The 17,566-nt window shown below is 42.2% G+C and overlaps 1 protein-coding gene across 1 annotated transcript; it reads right to left on the reverse strand.

The window, feature by feature from the left end:
• Positions 1-151: 151 nt before the first annotated feature.
• Dctn5 (dynactin subunit 5) lies at positions 152-17,447 on the reverse strand. The gene is made up of 6 exons (XM_057778375.1): positions 17,310-17,447; positions 16,264-16,332; positions 14,846-14,964; positions 12,240-12,351; positions 4,735-4,837; positions 152-1,266 (listed from the first exon to the last, which is right to left on the reverse strand). The coding sequence occupies exons 1-6, from the start codon at positions 17,355-17,357 to the stop codon at positions 1,169-1,171; spliced, it is 549 nt and encodes a 182-aa protein (XP_057634358.1). The 5' UTR covers positions 17,358-17,447; the 3' UTR covers positions 152-1,168.
• Between the last annotated feature and the right edge of the window lie 119 nt (positions 17,448-17,566).

Below are 17,566 nucleotides of genomic sequence, written 5' to 3' on the forward strand. Positions count from 1 at the left end.
AGCAAGGTTCACAGAAGCTTGTTTTTGGTGAAGTAAACCTTGGGATGAGGAATGAGGACTTGACTCAGCAATCCACACCTAAACCTTGAATTCTGCAGAAGCAAAATCTGCAGTGTGGGTTTCCCCTCTGTAAATAAATGAGCCTAAAACAGGATGTTTTATATCTTTATTAACTACTTTAGGACAGCTAAGGTCTCTCTGAAATAAAGAACAGCTACCACCTGCTCTTTATGTTTTCTTTTCCTGATCTGTTTTTGTTGTTTTGAAGCAGGGTCTCAAGTAGAACACCAGGCAAGTGTGAGCTCACTATGCAGCTGTCAGTCCTCCTGCCTCTGCTCCACAGGTACTAGGGTGGCAGGTATGTGTCACTACAGCCCGTCTCTGTCCCCCACGTTTTAACAGCCAACAGGAACCTGGGCTCTGAAATCACAAACACTTTCCCCAGGGTACGAGAAATTGTGGCCACCAGTCCCATGTTAGCAGCAGGAGAGATGAGTGTAATCTGTGTGGTGGTGTGCAGTAGGGTAGAACATGGTTGTGAGCAGCACCTTGGTCATGTGACCCTAGGCTGGGAGGGTGCTATTGCTCTGCAGGCCCATTCCAGCCAGGTTCCAGCCATCTGCAGGACCATAGGGCTGGAGTGTTGGGAACAGACCTTTCTGCCCTTCTCAGACAATGGTACAGTGACTGGTGACATAGCAGGTGTAAGGACAGCATGTAGAGCCAACTCCAGATGTTCTCTTATTAAAATTATTTTTTAAAGAGTTCATTATTTGATGTTAAGGGATGTTTTGGCTGCATATATGTCTGTACCACATATATATCTGGTGCCCAGGAAGGCCAGAAACCCATCAGATCACCTGAAACTGGCATTATATATGGTTGTAAGGTGCCAAGTGGGTGCTGAGAACTGAACCTGGGTCCTCTGGAAGAGCAGCCAGTACTCTTAACCACAGGGCCACCTCTCCAGTCTTCTTATTAAATTCTTAAATGCTCAGAGCCTTGGAGGACTGAAAATTTTAAATAATAATAATAAAAAAAAAACAACCAAAAATCAAGGAGAGTAGATGTTGTCAAAAACATGGTAGCTCTTGTAGTTACTGACTGCTCACTTTATCTCCAAGTTCATCGTAGAAGTCAAAAGAATTCAAGATATAAAGCAGAGATATTAGACTTGTGTTAGGGGTAGAAACTTCTGGTAGTAGCTCTTGGTGACGTCAATCATCAGCTCCTGTGTGCACTCTGGGAGCTCCCCTGAGAAGAGTCCTGGGGAGAAAGAGAGCCGGTCGGTCAAGCAAGGGAGCCAGGAGTCCTGGAGTCCTACCCTTTGTGCAAAGCCTTCTGGGATCTACTGTGAGGATCTGTGAGGTACTTCATCTTCAGACTGACAAGATTGCTGACTACCGACATCTTCTGAAAGGTCTGAGTTTGTGTTTGGGAAACAAACACTACAGCTTTCCAAATGAAGAAGCAAATGGCAGGTGGAGGAGGTCAGAACATGCTTACGAGATAAAAAGAGAGAAGCACCTCTGACTGCTCCGAGTGTCGTTCCACACAAGGGCCTTCCACCCCCAGGATTACAGTGTGAGCCCCACAGAGCCTGTCTTACCCCTGAGGCAAGAACTGCCCTGTCATTCCTACAGTGAAACGCAGTCCAGCACAATAAAGCCCAAGCAATGATGCTAGGTGTAGGTGAATCCAAGGAGGACAGCAAAACAGTTCATGATGGAACAAGCATGGCAGAGAACTTCACTCCTAGGCGGGCATGAAGAGAGGTAGAGACAGGCAGATCTCTGTAAGTTCGAAGCCAGCCTGGTCTACGGTATGAGTTCTAGGACAAGCAGGGCTACACAGGGAAATCCTGCCTCAGAAAAACAAAAGCAAAATCAAAGGAAAAAAATTCTGAAACAGTGGTACTCTGAGCTGCTGTCTCCATTCATGCAGATTTCGTTTATTTTTGCTGTTTTGGTTGTTTGTTTTGGTTAGAGACAGAGTTTCTCTGTGATGTCCTGGAGCTTACTCTGTATAGATTTTTTTTTTTAAATGTGCATTGATGTTTTGCCTCCATGTAAGGTTGTTGAATCCCCTTGGAACTAGAGTTACAGACAATTGTGAGCTGCCATGTGGGTACTGAAAATCGAACTCACGACCTAAGGAAGAGTAGCTAATGCTCTTAACTGCGGAGCCATCTCTCCAGCCCCATCATGCAGATGTTTTGAAGAACACTTTAAAAATAGCTAGTAAAGGGCTAGAGAGATGCCCTGGCAGTTAAGAGCACTGATTGTTCTTGCAGAAGTCCAAAGTTCAGTCCCAGCACTCACATGGCAGTTAACAATCACCTGTAACTTCAGGTCTGGGTGCTGCATGCACCCAGAGATATATGCAGGCAAAGACACAAACACATAAAATAAAAATAGCCATCAAAGTTTTCAACGTTCACATTCTGTGGTCCTAAGTGTTTCTAAGAATATACACCAGAGATAATTATGTCCAATAGTGCAATACATGTAAAAGAGTGTCAATATAGTTTCTAATAGTGCCCAGGTACAACTGCTAATGACCCATTACACTATGGGACTGATTCAATGCTTTGTGGTAAATCTACCTATGCAGTGTGTGAAACCTGTAACCCTTGAGAGGAGTGATGTGGCTCTTCATATACCACCTGAAAAGCTACCCAAGGTATACTGCTAAATAAATGATAGTTTCTGAGCAGTTTCATTAATACAGGTGCAGTTTCAAATACCTACATTTTCCATTCAAACCTATAAACACAGATATTTTATACACTTATACAAAATGTAAAGTATATATAAAAAAACAACTTCATAAAATTCTCATACTCTATAATTAAAAGCTACACGTTAGGCATGTAAACATGTTTAAACTTCACAGTATTTTTGTTTTGTTTTGTTCATCTGAGTCAGGGACTCTATGTAGTCCTGGCTGTCCTGGAACTTACCAAACATACCAGACTGCCTTCAAACTCCTGAGTGCTGAGATAAAGATATATGCTACCATAACTGGCTCAAAAAACTTTTTTTGTTCTTTTGTGTTTGAATATTTTGCCTGCATGTATGTTTGTGCACTATGTGCATGCTTGGTGCCCAAGTCAGAAGTGGGCTTTGGATCCCTTGGAAGTGGATTTATGGATGGCTGTGAGTCATGTGGGTGCTTGGAATCAAACCCAGGTCCTTTGCAAGAGAAACAAGTGTTCTTACTAGCTGAGCCATCTCTCCAGCCACTAAACATCACAGTAATAATTAGATAACTTTAAAAATTCAGAGATACCACATAAATTTCCATTTTTAGCTGTTCCTTAAACATCAGATTTCATGCTCTCAGTTGCCAGGTAAAACAGCCATGATGAGCTATGACTTCAATTACTACATTATCTGCCTGGCTGCAACAATATCAGAGCTTGTGGCTTCTGATCAAGACTGATCCTGGTTTCCATTTCTTTTTGCTTCATGATCAACTTTTATCTCATGTAGCCATCACAAATGTGCCAGATTCCTTGCAAGCCCACATGTCTGAATTCCAAGATGGAAGAGCCAAAAAAGAATCCTAATGTCTGGCATATATTTGTGAAACTACTCAAAAGAAAAACAAAAAATACCTTGTTATGGTGCAAGAAGCTTTGGACTCTAAATGAGGGGTCTCTGGAGCTGGACAAGGCTTTGACATTGGGGACAGCCCACCTTCCAGTCTCAGTTTCCACATATACAGAGACCTGGACGGTTCTATGCACCTGGGCCTTTTCAAAGATAGTCTTTATTAATTCAACCTGAAACACCAGGACGGTTCCTTGTCTTCTGACATTAGTGTTCAATGACTATAAGAAGTTGGTACTAAGGAACCTGAATGCATTAAGAAGATAAAGCATACATGCCATATCTCTAAAGAGATTTTTCTCTTTCCCCCTTGTCTACTCAGAGCCCAGGCCAAGAAAGAAATGTTTCTTTGTCCTTACTATGTGCTGATGGCAGATGTGTTCCACAGCAACCTTTTTTCTTAGATGCTATTTATTTACTTTTATGTGTATGGGTATTTTGCCTGCATGTATGTCTGTTTACCTTGTATGTGCCTGGTGACTGCAGAGGCCATAAAAGGGAGTTGAATTTATGGAACTAGACTTATTGAAAGTTGAGGGGCCGTGTGTGTAGGGAATTGAACCCAGGTCCCGTGGAAGAGCATCCAGTGCTTTTAACCATTGAGCCATCTTTCCAATCCCTATAGCAAACTTGAGGGAAAACCCTTCAAAGGTATTTGAGAATCTCTCTGCCACATGTGGATCCAAGGCTTTATCTCCTACATTTTAATCATTCTATTATGAAGTCAGCATTTAACACCTGCAGTCTTCCAGCTTGGGTCTCATTTCCTTTTACTTCTGATAATTTCCTTTTTTCCTTGTAAATCCAAATACACAGTTTGTTCGCTGGGTGTGGTGGTGCACGCCTTTTATCTGAGCACTAGGAGGCACATGCAGGCAGATCTCTGTGAATTCAAGGGCAGCCTAGTCTATGAAGTGAATTTCAGACCAGCCAAGGCTACACAAAGGAGACCCCATCTCAAAAAACAAATACCACCACCACCACCAAAAGCAACTTATTTGCATGCCTTTTCTAAGTGTTTTGTTGCTAATCACATATCAGAGTCAGAAGTCACATGGATTACTTTAGTAATGGAAAAGAGTTTTAAGGAGGCTGAAATAGACACTAACATCAACATTACCTGGACAGCCTGAGAAGACGGTAAATGGTGGGACCACAGTTTCTGGAGGTAATACTGTATTGTCAAGAATTTTGCAGCAGTCTTTCAAGACACACCGGCGACCCTGAAATTAAAATGTTATTAATAAGGATTGACCAAGACATGGGAGTAAAGCTTGTTTAGTACTCGGCATGGAAGGCTGGTCTATATTTTCTCTGTCCATAGTATTTTTATGACAATGTCTAACTGTTTTAGTCCTACTTGGCCTAGAATTTGCTATGTAGACCAGGCTAGCCTTGAACGCAGAGATCTGCCTGCTTCTACCTCCAGAGTGTTAGCATTAATGCCAAGCACCATCATACCCAAGCATACATGGTATCTTATAATAGCAAGGGAGCCAGGGACAATGACAGGGTGTTTGGTTGAAATTATGTACTTCAAGTGGAATCTGACAAGAAGGAGTAAAGGGTTTGTAAGTGTATGTAGATTGTGTGTATGTGTGTGTGTGTGCGCGTGTATGCACAGGTAAACACAGGAGGGAGGGTTGTATGCTACAGACAGTATAGGTTGTCTTAGGCATTAGACACTAGGCAAACCTCTGTCTTCTGAGAATTTTATTTTTCTCTTCTATTTGACCTAGTGACATCTGTTGTTTTGCTGTCTTTTCTTCTGGTAACAGAAATCTTTTTGCATTGGCACTACCCACCCCATCTTGGTCCACATACTTTATTTATCTCTAACCCACACACAGACTCCATGCTTGACCAGTGATAGATTTGGGGAACTGGCATATGAGCCAACTTAGTCTAATAAACCTCAACCTGAGTTGAGCACTTTAGAGTTCAGAAGACAGGATGGATGCCCACCACATCTTATCCTTGCCAGGAAGTAACCTCTGTTCAGTTCATGGTGTCAGATGAGCCGTTGGATCATGTGAGCATGAAATTAGGATCTATTTCTGAACTCTAAGTTTATATTAGCTAATCTAATACATCTGATTGGATACCTGCCAGTTTAAGGGCTACTTGTCTGTTCTCTTCAGTAGAAGGTATTAGTCAACTTGTTTTTCCACGGGAGATAGCTATTTGAATATTTCAACTATGATTAACTTTATACAGTGGTGACATTTTTTCAATTCTTCTATAATTCACAGCATTTTAAAGGCAAGAAATGTGCCATGGGAAAACTCATTTATTTGTTAGGTTAAGGGAAAAGATATATATATATATATATATATATATGGTTTAAACCTATGCCTTAGGATACTCACTGAGCAGATCAAGGTTTATTCTTTTTTTCTTATTTGTTTGTTTGTTTTGTTTTGTTTTGTAAGACAGGGTTTCTCTGTGTAGTCCTTGCTGTCCCGGAACTCACTCCATAAACTAGTCTAGCTTCAAACTCAGAGATGTGCCTGCCTCTGTCTCTCCAGTGCTGGGATTAAAAGCCTGTGCCACCACCGGCTGGCTCAAAGTTTCACTCTTTATTAACTATTTTATTTTATTGTATGTATGTGAGTGTGCTCATCCATGCATACCCATGTGGAGGTCAGAAGTTGTTTTCTTTTTTTTTAATCAGGAAATTGGTAATTTTCAACCTTATTTTTTGACACAAGAGCTTTCACTCTCCAGAACTGGGGTATGCCCAGGTTTTATAAGGGTGCTGGAGACTTAATCTCAGATCCTTTGCCTTACACAGAAAACACTACCCACTGAGCTCCTAAAGCTATCTTTACTAGGGCTTGTAAATTCTTCTGTGTCCTGATAAAAACAATTTGACAAAAATCTGGGTAGTAAAACACAAGATAGGAGAAATGAGATTAGACAACCAGATGAAAAATATCTGGCTGAGAATGTAGAAATGTAAAGAGCCAGTGTTCTAAATTGCTGAGCCATCTCTTCAGCCTCCCTAAATGAATTTTTTTTTTTTTTAAAAAGCTTCTACCACCAGAAATGGTAGCAGCCTTCCTTAATCCCAGCACTTAGGAAGCATAGGCAAGCTATGAGTTCCAGGTAAGCCTGCCTGGTCTATACATTCCAGGCCAGCTACTAATGAGAACCGGTCTCAAAATAAAAACAAGAACAAAACCCAGGAGGCTTCAGGGATAGTTCAATAGTTAAGAGCACTGGATTCTCTTCCAAAGGACCCAGATTTGATTCCCAGGACCCACAAGGTGGTTTGCAACAGTCTAAAACTCCAGTTGCAGCAAATCTTTTTTTTTTTTTTTTTTTAAGATTTATTTATTTTGTATACAATGTTCTATCTGCATGTATGCCTGCAGGCCAGATTTCATTACAGATGGTTGTGAGCCATCACGTGGTTGCTGGGATTGAACTCAGAACTTCTGGAAGAACAATCAGTGCTCTTAACCTCTGTGCCATCTCTCCAGTCCCTTTTTTTTTTTAAATATTTATTAATTATGTGTGTATGCCTGCAGACCAGAAGAGGGCACCAGACCCCATTACAGATGGTTGTGAGCCACCATGTGGTTGCTGGGAATTGAACTCAGGACCTTTGGAAGAGCAGGCAATGCTCTTAACCTCTGAGCCATCTCTCCAGCCCCAGTTGCAGCAAATCTTACATCCTCTTCTGACCTCTGCAGCTCTGGCTGTCCTGGAACTCGCTTTGTAGACCAGACTTACTCAAAACTCACAGAGATCCATCTACCTCTATGAACCTTCTCTCCCCAAGGACTGGGATTAAAGGCAAACACCACCACAGCCAACTAAATAAAAAAACAAAAAATTAAAAGCTTCTATCTGCAATGTCTGAATGTCATAAATGCTTGAGCTGCCAACAGCTGGATGAACAGGAGGACCGGCAACAGTTGCTGTGTCTGGCTTAGAAGCAGGCTGTAAGTATGGATCTTCATTCTTCCTTGGACATTCTCATTCATGAATTAGCTATGGCACTTTCAAAGATATCAGCTGTCTATCTCCCCTGGGGAACAAGGTGATGTTATCTCTAAGGCTGTGGTCATGCCTACACTCCTAATCCCCAAGACTAAGCACATGAGAATAGAATGTGCTAAGTAAGGCATGACACGTTTTCTGTGTTGGGAATCCAGAGACAAATGGCCCTAGGGAAAATCCAGTGGAAAGGAATCTTCTCACTACTTACTGCCAGCCACTAAAGAGCCTGCAGCCTGGGCTGGAGAGATGGCTCAGTGGTTAAGAGCATTGCCTGCTCTTCCAAAGGTCCTGAGTTCAATTCCCGGCAACCACATGGTGGCTCACAACCATCTGTAATGAGGTCTGGTGCCCTCTTCTGGCCTGCAGACATACACACTGACAGAATATTGTATACGTAATGAATAAATTTAAAAAAAAAAAAAAAGAGCCTGCAGCCTGCTATGTCCACTAGTTGGCCATCCCACTCACTTAGATCTTGACTACTTAGAGTAACAGATTAATCAAATTTCAGGAACATTCTGAGTACAGGGATTAATTCACAGCAATACAAGGAATGCCAACAGTTTTAAGGCATGAGAGAACAGGTAACAGCTAAGGAGGTAAAAGACTTCTTCATTCTTCCTCCAAGGAGGAATCAGGAACTGTAGCTATGCAGCTCATGTTACAGCAACTTGGATAATTTTATGCAGGTCAAATTTGCATCTCTGAGCCTTGGTTTCCTCACCTAGGAAGCAGGATATAAAGCCAAACCAATAGCAATGCCACCAGTCAGGTAACAAGCATAAAGCTGACAGCACCATAATGCCTAGGATATTGCTTGCTAAGTGTTGCGGAGCAAATGAATGTGGACAGATTATATAGATATATACAGCTTTAATAAGGAAATAGACTTAGAGGACCACAGGTTCCCGCGGAGCACAGCGGAGCAAAAGAAAAGGGCTGTTGGGTTCACGCCCGGCAGATTTATCCGTAAACATTAGCCCGAGGCGAACATGCCCCCAATGGGTGGGGCTATATCCCTACAGCTAAGCTTTTCCTCCTGGCATATGACAACTCTGATTTACACCTTTACACAGCAAGCCCATCATTAGACTATCACAGAAGACACTCTAGAAAGTCTATGTGCTGTGGAGGCAGTCAGGCTTTAGCTCTCAGAGTCTACAGTTCTAAAAGACTCTACAGTAAAAGACTTTAAAATGTGTCAAGGGCTAACAAGTACTGCTCACACTGAACAATGACGAGGTCATTAAGTAATATTCTGAAAAGAGGTAAAAAGCAGAGTATCTCGCCAGGTGGTACAAACCTATAACCCAACTACTTGGAAGGCTGGGGCAGCAGTGGCACAAGTTTAAGGCCAGTCTGGGCCACACCAAGTTCAGGTTAGACCAACCAACTTAGACAATCCCTATCCTAAAAATTAAAAAAATATATATGTTTTAAGAGTAGCTCAGGATAGAATGTTTGCCTGGCATACACAAGGCCCTAGGTTCAATTTCTAACAGCAATATGTAATAACCAGTATGTAATAACTATGTATTTGTAAGTTACAGTATGATACTTCGGTACACAACATGTGCTGATCAAATCAATGCAATTGGAATTTTGACTGTCTTATCACGTCACGTTTTGAGTATTCAAATGCCTCTCTTTAGGTTTTTTTTAAATATTTATTTATTTATTTGTTTATTTATTATGTATATAATATTTTGTCCGCGTGTATGCCTGCAGGCTTGAAGAGGGCACCAGACCTCATTGCAGATGGTTGTGAGCCACCATGTGGTTGCTGGGAATTGAACTCGGGACCTTTGGAAGAGCAAGGCAATGCTCTTAACCACTGAGCCATCTCTCCAGCCCTCTCTTCAGGTTCTTCAGTATACAGCAGGTTGTTGTGAACTGTGGCTACTCTACTAGAATGCCTTCCTTACTAAGCTATATTTTAGTGTCCTTATTCAATCTCCTTCTAGTCTTCCTTTAATCACTCCTTTCTTCTATTTGAGATCAACTTTTTATCATCCCCCACCCCCACCCCCCCTTTTTTTTTTGGTTTTTCAAGACAGGGTTTCACTGTAGTTTTAGAGCCTGTCCTGGAACTAGCTATTGTAGACCAGGCTCGAACTCACAGAGATCCGTCTGTCTCTGCCTCCCAAGTGCTGGGATTAAAGTCATGTGCCACCACTGCCCAGCCCCTTCTTTTTTTAAAAAAAGATTTATTTATTTACCATGTATATGGAATTCTGTCTGCAGGACAAAAAAGAGCACCAGATCCCACTCTAGATGGCTGTGAGCCACATGTGGGTGCTGGAAATTGAACTTAGGACCTCTGGAAGAGGAGCCAGTGCTCTTAACCAATCTCTGACCTTTCTCTCCAGTCCCTTATTCCCTTTAACATGAAACGGAACAAAAACGTTGTCTCTACACATATTAAAGATTTCCTTTGGCAGAATAATCATTCCCCACCTCTGAGTAAAGTCCAATTAGGATTGTTTTCACATCAACGTGAGTTTTTCCTGCACTGACCACCCATGCTGAGTCCTTGTGGCTCTTAGAACATGAACTGCATGGGTTTGAATACTTCAACATCTGATGCTTATCTCGGGCAGGGAGTTGGCGCTGCAATTTGGGGATGGAGAATATGGCTTTTTTTTTAAAATTATACTTCCAGTTTGAGGTACACATCTAAATACAGGGAACGTCTTATCTAGACTTTAGGTAGACAAATTTAGGTTATTAACATTCTCAACTAGAACATGATTCTCAGAAACCCCAACAGATACCAAACTCTTCATCTGCTAAACAGCAAGAAACCCAAATCCTGATTGTGTGAAACAAACTTATGTCTGTGCTTCAATGGACCAGAACTGGAGGCCTGTCTGTGCCCTGCAGTCCCCTAACAATAGAGACACTGAACTAAGAGGCCTGTCTGTGCCCTGTAGTCCCTAACAATAGAGACAGACTCTTGCATATAACAATCCCTCCCCTGAAATGACGCAAACTATACTGTCTTCTGTGCCAGTTTCTATCTGTCCATCATATCCTTCATTCTTATCATATTGTAAGTTTTTTTGTTGTTGATGTTTTTGTTTTTTGTTTTGTTTTTGGTTTTTCAAGACAGGGTTTCTCTGTAGCTTTGGAGCCTGTCCTGGTGAGGCAAGGCAACAAAGAGCCCATGCGGCAGCATAACCATTCAAATGACATGTATATAAACCTTAGCTCTACCACAGACTACCTCTGTCAAATTCCTTAGTCTCTATGGTTCTCAATCCTCTCTTCAGCAAACAGGAATAACAACAGTAACAACAGTCTTCGATGGTTATGAAAATAAAATGAAGTGACTGAGGGAAAAAGTTTTGTGTGCATATACGTTTACTATGACGACATGTATGTGATCATGTCTGGAGACCAGAAGTCAACCTCCAGTGTTGGTCCTCAGGCACCATGTACCTTGTTTTTTTGTGAGACAGGGTCTCTCATTGTTCTGGTGTTTACCAAGACTAGCTGGCCAGACAGTGAGACCCAGGGGTCTGCCTGTTTCTGCCTCCCCAGTGGTCAGTTAGAAGTGTGTGATATCACTCTGGCTCTTTATATGGGTCCTAGGGATCAAACTTAGATTCTCGTTTTGCAAGACTGATACCTTTGGTGGCGCACGCCTTTAATCCCAGCACTTGGGAGGCAGAGGCAGGCGGATCTCTGTGAGTTCGAGACCAGCCTGGTCTACAAGAGCTAGTTCCAGGACAGGCTCCAAAACCACAGAGAAACCCTGTCTCGAAAAAGACAAAAAAAAAAAAAAAAAAAAAAAGACTGATACCTTATCAACCAAACTATCTTCTTAGCCCCAGAGCCCCATACGTGTGTGTGTGTGTGTGTGTGTGTGTGTGTGTGTGTATCCCCATATTTAACATCATATGGAAAAGGTTCAATAAAGGCTAGCCATTAGAACTTGGTTTTACTTTGGGTGTGTGATTATGTCTTTGCAGTGTTGAAGAATCAAATCCAGAACCTCATACAAGCTACATGAATAAGTGAGTTAGATCCCCAGTCCACTAGCCATTATTATTAATGCTTGTAAAAAAAAAAAAAAAGAAAATAGAGGGGCTGGAGAGATGGCTCAGTGGTTAAGAGCATTGCCTGCTCTTCCAAAGGTTATGAGTTCAATTCCCAGCAACCACATGGTGGCTCACAACCATCTGTAACTAGGTCTGCTGCCCTCTTCTGGTCTGCAAACACACACAGACAGAATATTGTATACATAATAAATAAATAAATATTTAAAAAAAAAAAAAAAAGAAAATAGAAAAAAAAAACCTCCAAATCTACTAAGAAAAACCAAGCCGGGCGGTGGTGGCGCACGCCTTTAATCCCAGCACTCGGGAGGCAGAGGCAGGCGGATCTCTGTGAGTTCGAGACCAGCCTGGTCTACAGAGCTAGTTCCAGGACAGGCTCCAAAACCACAGAGAAACCCTGTCTCGAAAAACCAAAAAAAAAAAAAAAAAAAAAAGAAAAACCAAACCCCAAGAAAATGGAATGCCCCCCATTACAAGGACAGATTCCCACAGAGCAGGCGGGAAAGGAAGACAGAGAGGAAGTGATGCTGCTTATCTGAGTGAGTCACATACTCACAATCACACAGTTCTTCCCAACATGAACATAGGAACCGATCTGAGCAGCGTTGACCACACAGTCCTCCTCAATAAAGACATGGTCCCCAATATGCAGAGGAAAGAATGCAACACTAAAAAGGAAAAGAAGACAAACAAGAAAACGTCAAGGTACTGAAGTTTGAGTTAAGGTTTACAGAACTACAGATAATAATCTCAACATATATTTACTTACAGATAGACTCTTGTTTTTTGAGACAGGATTTCTCTTTGTAGTCCTGACTATCCTAGAACTTGCTATGTAGAGCAGGCTGGCTTTAAACTCCCTGAGATATCCTCTTGCCTCTGTCTCTCAAGCTCTGGGATTATAAGCATTTGTCACCAGGTCCAACCTTGACAGACAGACTTTTTTTTTTTTTTTTTTTTGAGATAGGATTTCTTGGTGTAATAGTCCTAGATGTCCTGGAACTCGCTCTGTAGACCAGGCTGTCCTTGAACTCACAGAGATCTGCCTGCTTCTGCCTTCCAAGTGCAGGGATTAAAGGTGTGTGTCACCACCATCTGTCCAGACTCTTCCTATGTTACCCAGGCTGACCTAGAATTTGTCATATAGTCTAAGATGGCCGTAAACCTTTGATCCTCCTGGCTTAGCTTCCTGAGCAGTGGGATTACAAGCATGTACCATACCTTCAGTTTTTGTCATGTTAATAAGACTATTCCCTGCAAGAAAAGAATCCCCAGGTCACTGAAATTCCAAATATTAAAACCAAGGAATCAGATCACTATGTTGTACAAGTGAATCAGAATTACTGTGTTGTACAAGGAAACAGTAAAGCAGGAGTAGGATCTTCAAAGCAAATTAAAATGTAGGTACTGACCCATTCCTGCTTTCCTTGACAAAGCTCACAGACATGTTCAGTAACCTGTTTCCAGTACTGACAAGTTCATAGGCTATCAGTTTTGGTGCTCAACCCAGAGCAAAGAACAACAACCACAACAATAATCAAAAACAAAATAAAACAACAAAAACAAAAAAAATCTGGAGAGCTAGGAAAGAGAACAAGGTTTCATTTAGCTCACCTGGCCTTAAATTTGCTATGTAGCAGAAGATGACCTGAACATCTGATCCTTCTGGCTCTGAACTAGAGCTGTGTGCCACCATACCTGTTCATATAGTGCTAGCACTGAACCTAGGGCCTTATGTACGCTATACAAGGACTCCACAGTCTCCAATCTTAAAATAAAATCATTTTAGTTCCCAACATTCTTAAACTTTAACCTTCTGCCATATTTACTGAGTTCCTACTGTGTGCCAGACTCTCTGCTAGGAATTGGGGATACAATGTAAGCAAAACAGATCTGCTGCACGAGGAGGGTACAATCAAAAGAAAACAGATCAAATAAAGGACTATACACATAATTAGTTATAGCTGTGATAGAAGGTTGTAACAATACCTAACAGGGGCTTTGGGGAAAGTCTATTAGAGAGTGAAATTTAAAGCCATAATGGTTTAATTTTCAGTAATTAAACCATTATGTTTTTCTAATAGCAACAAACATATTATATTGGCCAGTTTTATGTGTCAACTTGACACAAGTTAGAGTCATCAGAGAGAAAATAGCCTCAGTTAAAGAAATGCCTCCATGAGATCCAGCTATAAGGCATTTTCTCAATTAGTAACCAATGGGGGAGGTCCAGTGCACGGTGGGTGGTGCCATCACTGGACTGGTGGTCCTGGATTCTATAAAAAAAGCAGGCTGAGCAAGTCATAGGAAGCAAGTCAGAAGCAGCACCCCTCTGTGTTATTAGCTCCTGTCTCCAAGATCCTGCCATTTGAGTTCCTGTCCTAACTTCCTTCAGTGATGAGTGGCAATGTGGAAGTGTAAGCCAAATAAACCCTTTCCCCCGCAACTTGCTTTTTGGTCAAGGTGATTCATCACAGAAATAGAAACCCTAACTAAGACACTTAGTATGTCCAGTAAAGACATTAGAATTTATACCATACAGTAGACTAAACCTGAGCAGAAGTGTTTCAGGCAGTATTCATTGGTGTGGCTTGTATGACATCCTGTACAGTGCAATGTACATGCTGTGTGCAAAACTGAGGCTGCAGTCATGTCACATGGGAAGCACTGTCAGAAACTTTGGGTTCATTATATACTTCATTTCAAATTAATTTTTGGTTGTTGCATATTTAGAAACCTTTCATTGTGGCCAATTTTTTCACAGTCTTCCACATTCAGCTATGCAGACAATACAGGGTCATGACCCACATTTTACGAACTATAGGCTACATCAGTTCTGAGAGTTCTTTAATTTTAAATTAGAAACCTAAATATCTTAGCATTACCTGATTCTAATATGACAAGCAAGAGGAAAATCCACCTTCACCTTTTACTCTTTAAGCTTTACTATTTAAGCTTCATTTCTCTATTTCTCATAGGGACTATTCTAGTTTTGACAACCAAACATGAACAAGGCTACAACCACCCAGAGCAGTGTTTATTATTGGGAACTCTCATTCAGCGCCCCACCAAACAGGACAGCCCTTCTCATTACACATCTAAAGACATGGACAGTATCACCAGGAGCAGTGTGGAGCCTGGGACTGGAAATTAACCACATACCCTTTACTGAATTTCTTGAACGGTGGCCTGATGACGCTACGGCTTTTTACAACACAGTGCCGTCCAACTCTCACGTTTGCCAGATCTCCTCGGATGATACAGTCATTCATTACAATGGTCTAGAAAGCAAAACACATTTTAAAAATTACCAGTGGCCTAAAGGTAACATAAAAAGATAATCAACAGGACACTGAGCATTACGCTATGGTTCGTGCTCTATAAAAGTGGCACCTGTACGGGGAAAGGAGAACTGGCTTCGGACTGACTGCAACAACGTAAGCTTTGATTCCAATGCTCCACAAATACGACTCACTGAGTGAACATGCTAGGTAACATTATTTATTTAGAGCAGTGGATCTCAACCTTCCTAATGCTGTGTAAACCTTTAGTACAGTTCCTCGTGTTGTGGTGACCCCAACCATAAAATTATTTCATTGCTACTTCATAACTGGAATTTTCTACTATTATGAATCGTAAGGTAGGTATCTGACTTGCTACCCACAGGTTGAGAACTACATGTTAGAGTCACGCAGATTCTCCTGAGGTCCTCTGAGCCTTGGAGACTTGGTCAGAGACTGCCCTATCTGCTTCCACACAGGCTGTGCCACCCCATGTGGCCATATTTCCAGTCCCTTTAGAAATAAATCAGAAGCTCTGGGATACAGGTCTGTACTCTCAGCAATAACAACGGCCGCATATGTTGGTCATATGTTCCCCATTTACTTTGTTTTGAGACACGGTTTCTCTCACTAAGTCTCTGAGGATGATCTGGAGCTTGCTATGTAGTCAAAGGTAACCTGAAACTTGGTGCGATCATCCTGTTTCATCTCTCCAAGTGCTGAGATTACAGGCAAGCATCTCCCTGACTTCTGCTTTAAAATAGTTTATTGCCTCTTTAGGTTTAATGTCCAGTAGTCCTGGCACAATATAACACAGCAGAAAATGGGCCATTGTATTTTGTTCAAGCATAAAAGGATTCTGTTCCTTCCCCCACTCCAACAGTTTTTATTCATAATATTTAATTCAGTGTAAATACAATATTGAAGAAAATGGCAAAAAACAAATTTCATGTTCAGTTTAGGTGAAATTCCTCCCCTTCCACTCCTCCCTTGCTCTATTTGCCCATGCCCCTTGTCTATTGTGCCTTCCTCTTTATACCTCATGTGTTAACACAGCTCTCCCCACCCTTCTTCCTTAACACGTCTCTATTCCCCATCTAATAGGCCCCTTTCTGATTCCCTAGCTTCTCCCCATCGATCACTTTTGTTCATTCAATACATCCAATTTGGAGAAAAAAAATAAAACAAAGAAAGAGAACTGGAAATGTACAACAAACTGGAGACACAGCACCATCTTATAACCCCGCTGCTATGGTGAGGAGCAAAGGTATGCACTCCGGAGCTGCCTGTGTACTTTACCTTGCCGTTGAGAACGATGTTCTGGCTTCCGCACAAAACAGACTGCCGGCTAACTTTGTTCCCAGATGCCTAAACGTAAAGAGAAATCTGGAGTGAAAAAGCTGGGATTTCTGGGCTAGGGGCTACCATTTCCATCAAGAAAGCTCGCACTGCAGAGACAATTACTATAAATGGAGTGCATTCTAAAACGGGATGAGGGCTGGGTGTGTGGTACTGCACCCCTACTGTCCCAGCTCTGGGCAGGAGGATTATAAATTTGGGGTTTGCAGAGTGGATTTCAAAGTGAGACTCCATCACAAAAACAAATTAGAGAAGGAAGAGAGAGCAGGAAGGGGAGGGAAGGCTGGGGTATAACACAATGCTAAGAGTGCTAAGTACCCCAAGACGGACTGAATCCAATATTTCAAAGGAGCAAGGGTGGACTAGGAACTAAAAGTTCAGTAAAAATGTTCAAGATTTGTATCTAATGACAGATGTGCATTCAAACCCCAGTTCTATAGTCTGGTTTCACAGCCCTAAATGAGGAAAATGACTTTCCCATGACCACAGGGTTGCAAGGACATACAGAAAAAATAAAGAGTAACTAACCCTAATAGCGGCACTTGCGTGTTTCCAGCACTTTTCACGTGTTATCATGAGTTGACGACTAGAAACAATAACTTTTAACATGTTAGTAGACTGTGAAATGTTATTTTTAAAGGGGCTTGAAACTGTAATGGGTACCAGAACGAGCAAACTGTATTGTGTATTCCGGAAGACATTACCACTACAGGAAAACCAGATATGTGTGTATACGCCCACACATCGATATATATGCATACGGGGGGCGGGTGAGACGGACGGACGGACGGACGAACGGAGGGAAGGAGGAGAAAACCTAATTCATGCATGCACGGGCTAATAATAAAATCAGAGAAAACATGAAGCTTCTCTACGTCATCCCCAAGGAACAGACAGAGAGCAGGAGCGGGTGAAACAGGGACAGGAGGGACGGTCGTCCAGGGGCCGCTGGGCTACCAGCGGGAACAGGGTCTGCACAGTCTCACCGTCTCAATGTACTCGGACTTGTTGTACAGCAGCTCGCCCAATTCCATGGCTGCCTCCTTCCCTTCGAAACTCAGGATCCTGTCAGTCGCTCAATCCGACAGGGATTTTAGCTACTTCCGGCTGCCGGTCCACTTCCGCTATCCGCGCCCTGGCCTCTCATCGACTGCTCGACTTTCCACTAGGCAGCCCGGCGCCATCGCGCGGCTCTCTCCAGCTACGCCTGCGCAGAGCGAGCGGCGGTTTTAATTGGCCAGCG

The sequence above is a fragment of the Chionomys nivalis genome, chromosome 8, assembly GCF_950005125.1.
Source record: "Chionomys nivalis chromosome 8, mChiNiv1.1, whole genome shotgun sequence".
NCBI lineage: Eukaryota > Metazoa > Chordata > Mammalia > Rodentia > Cricetidae > Chionomys > Chionomys nivalis.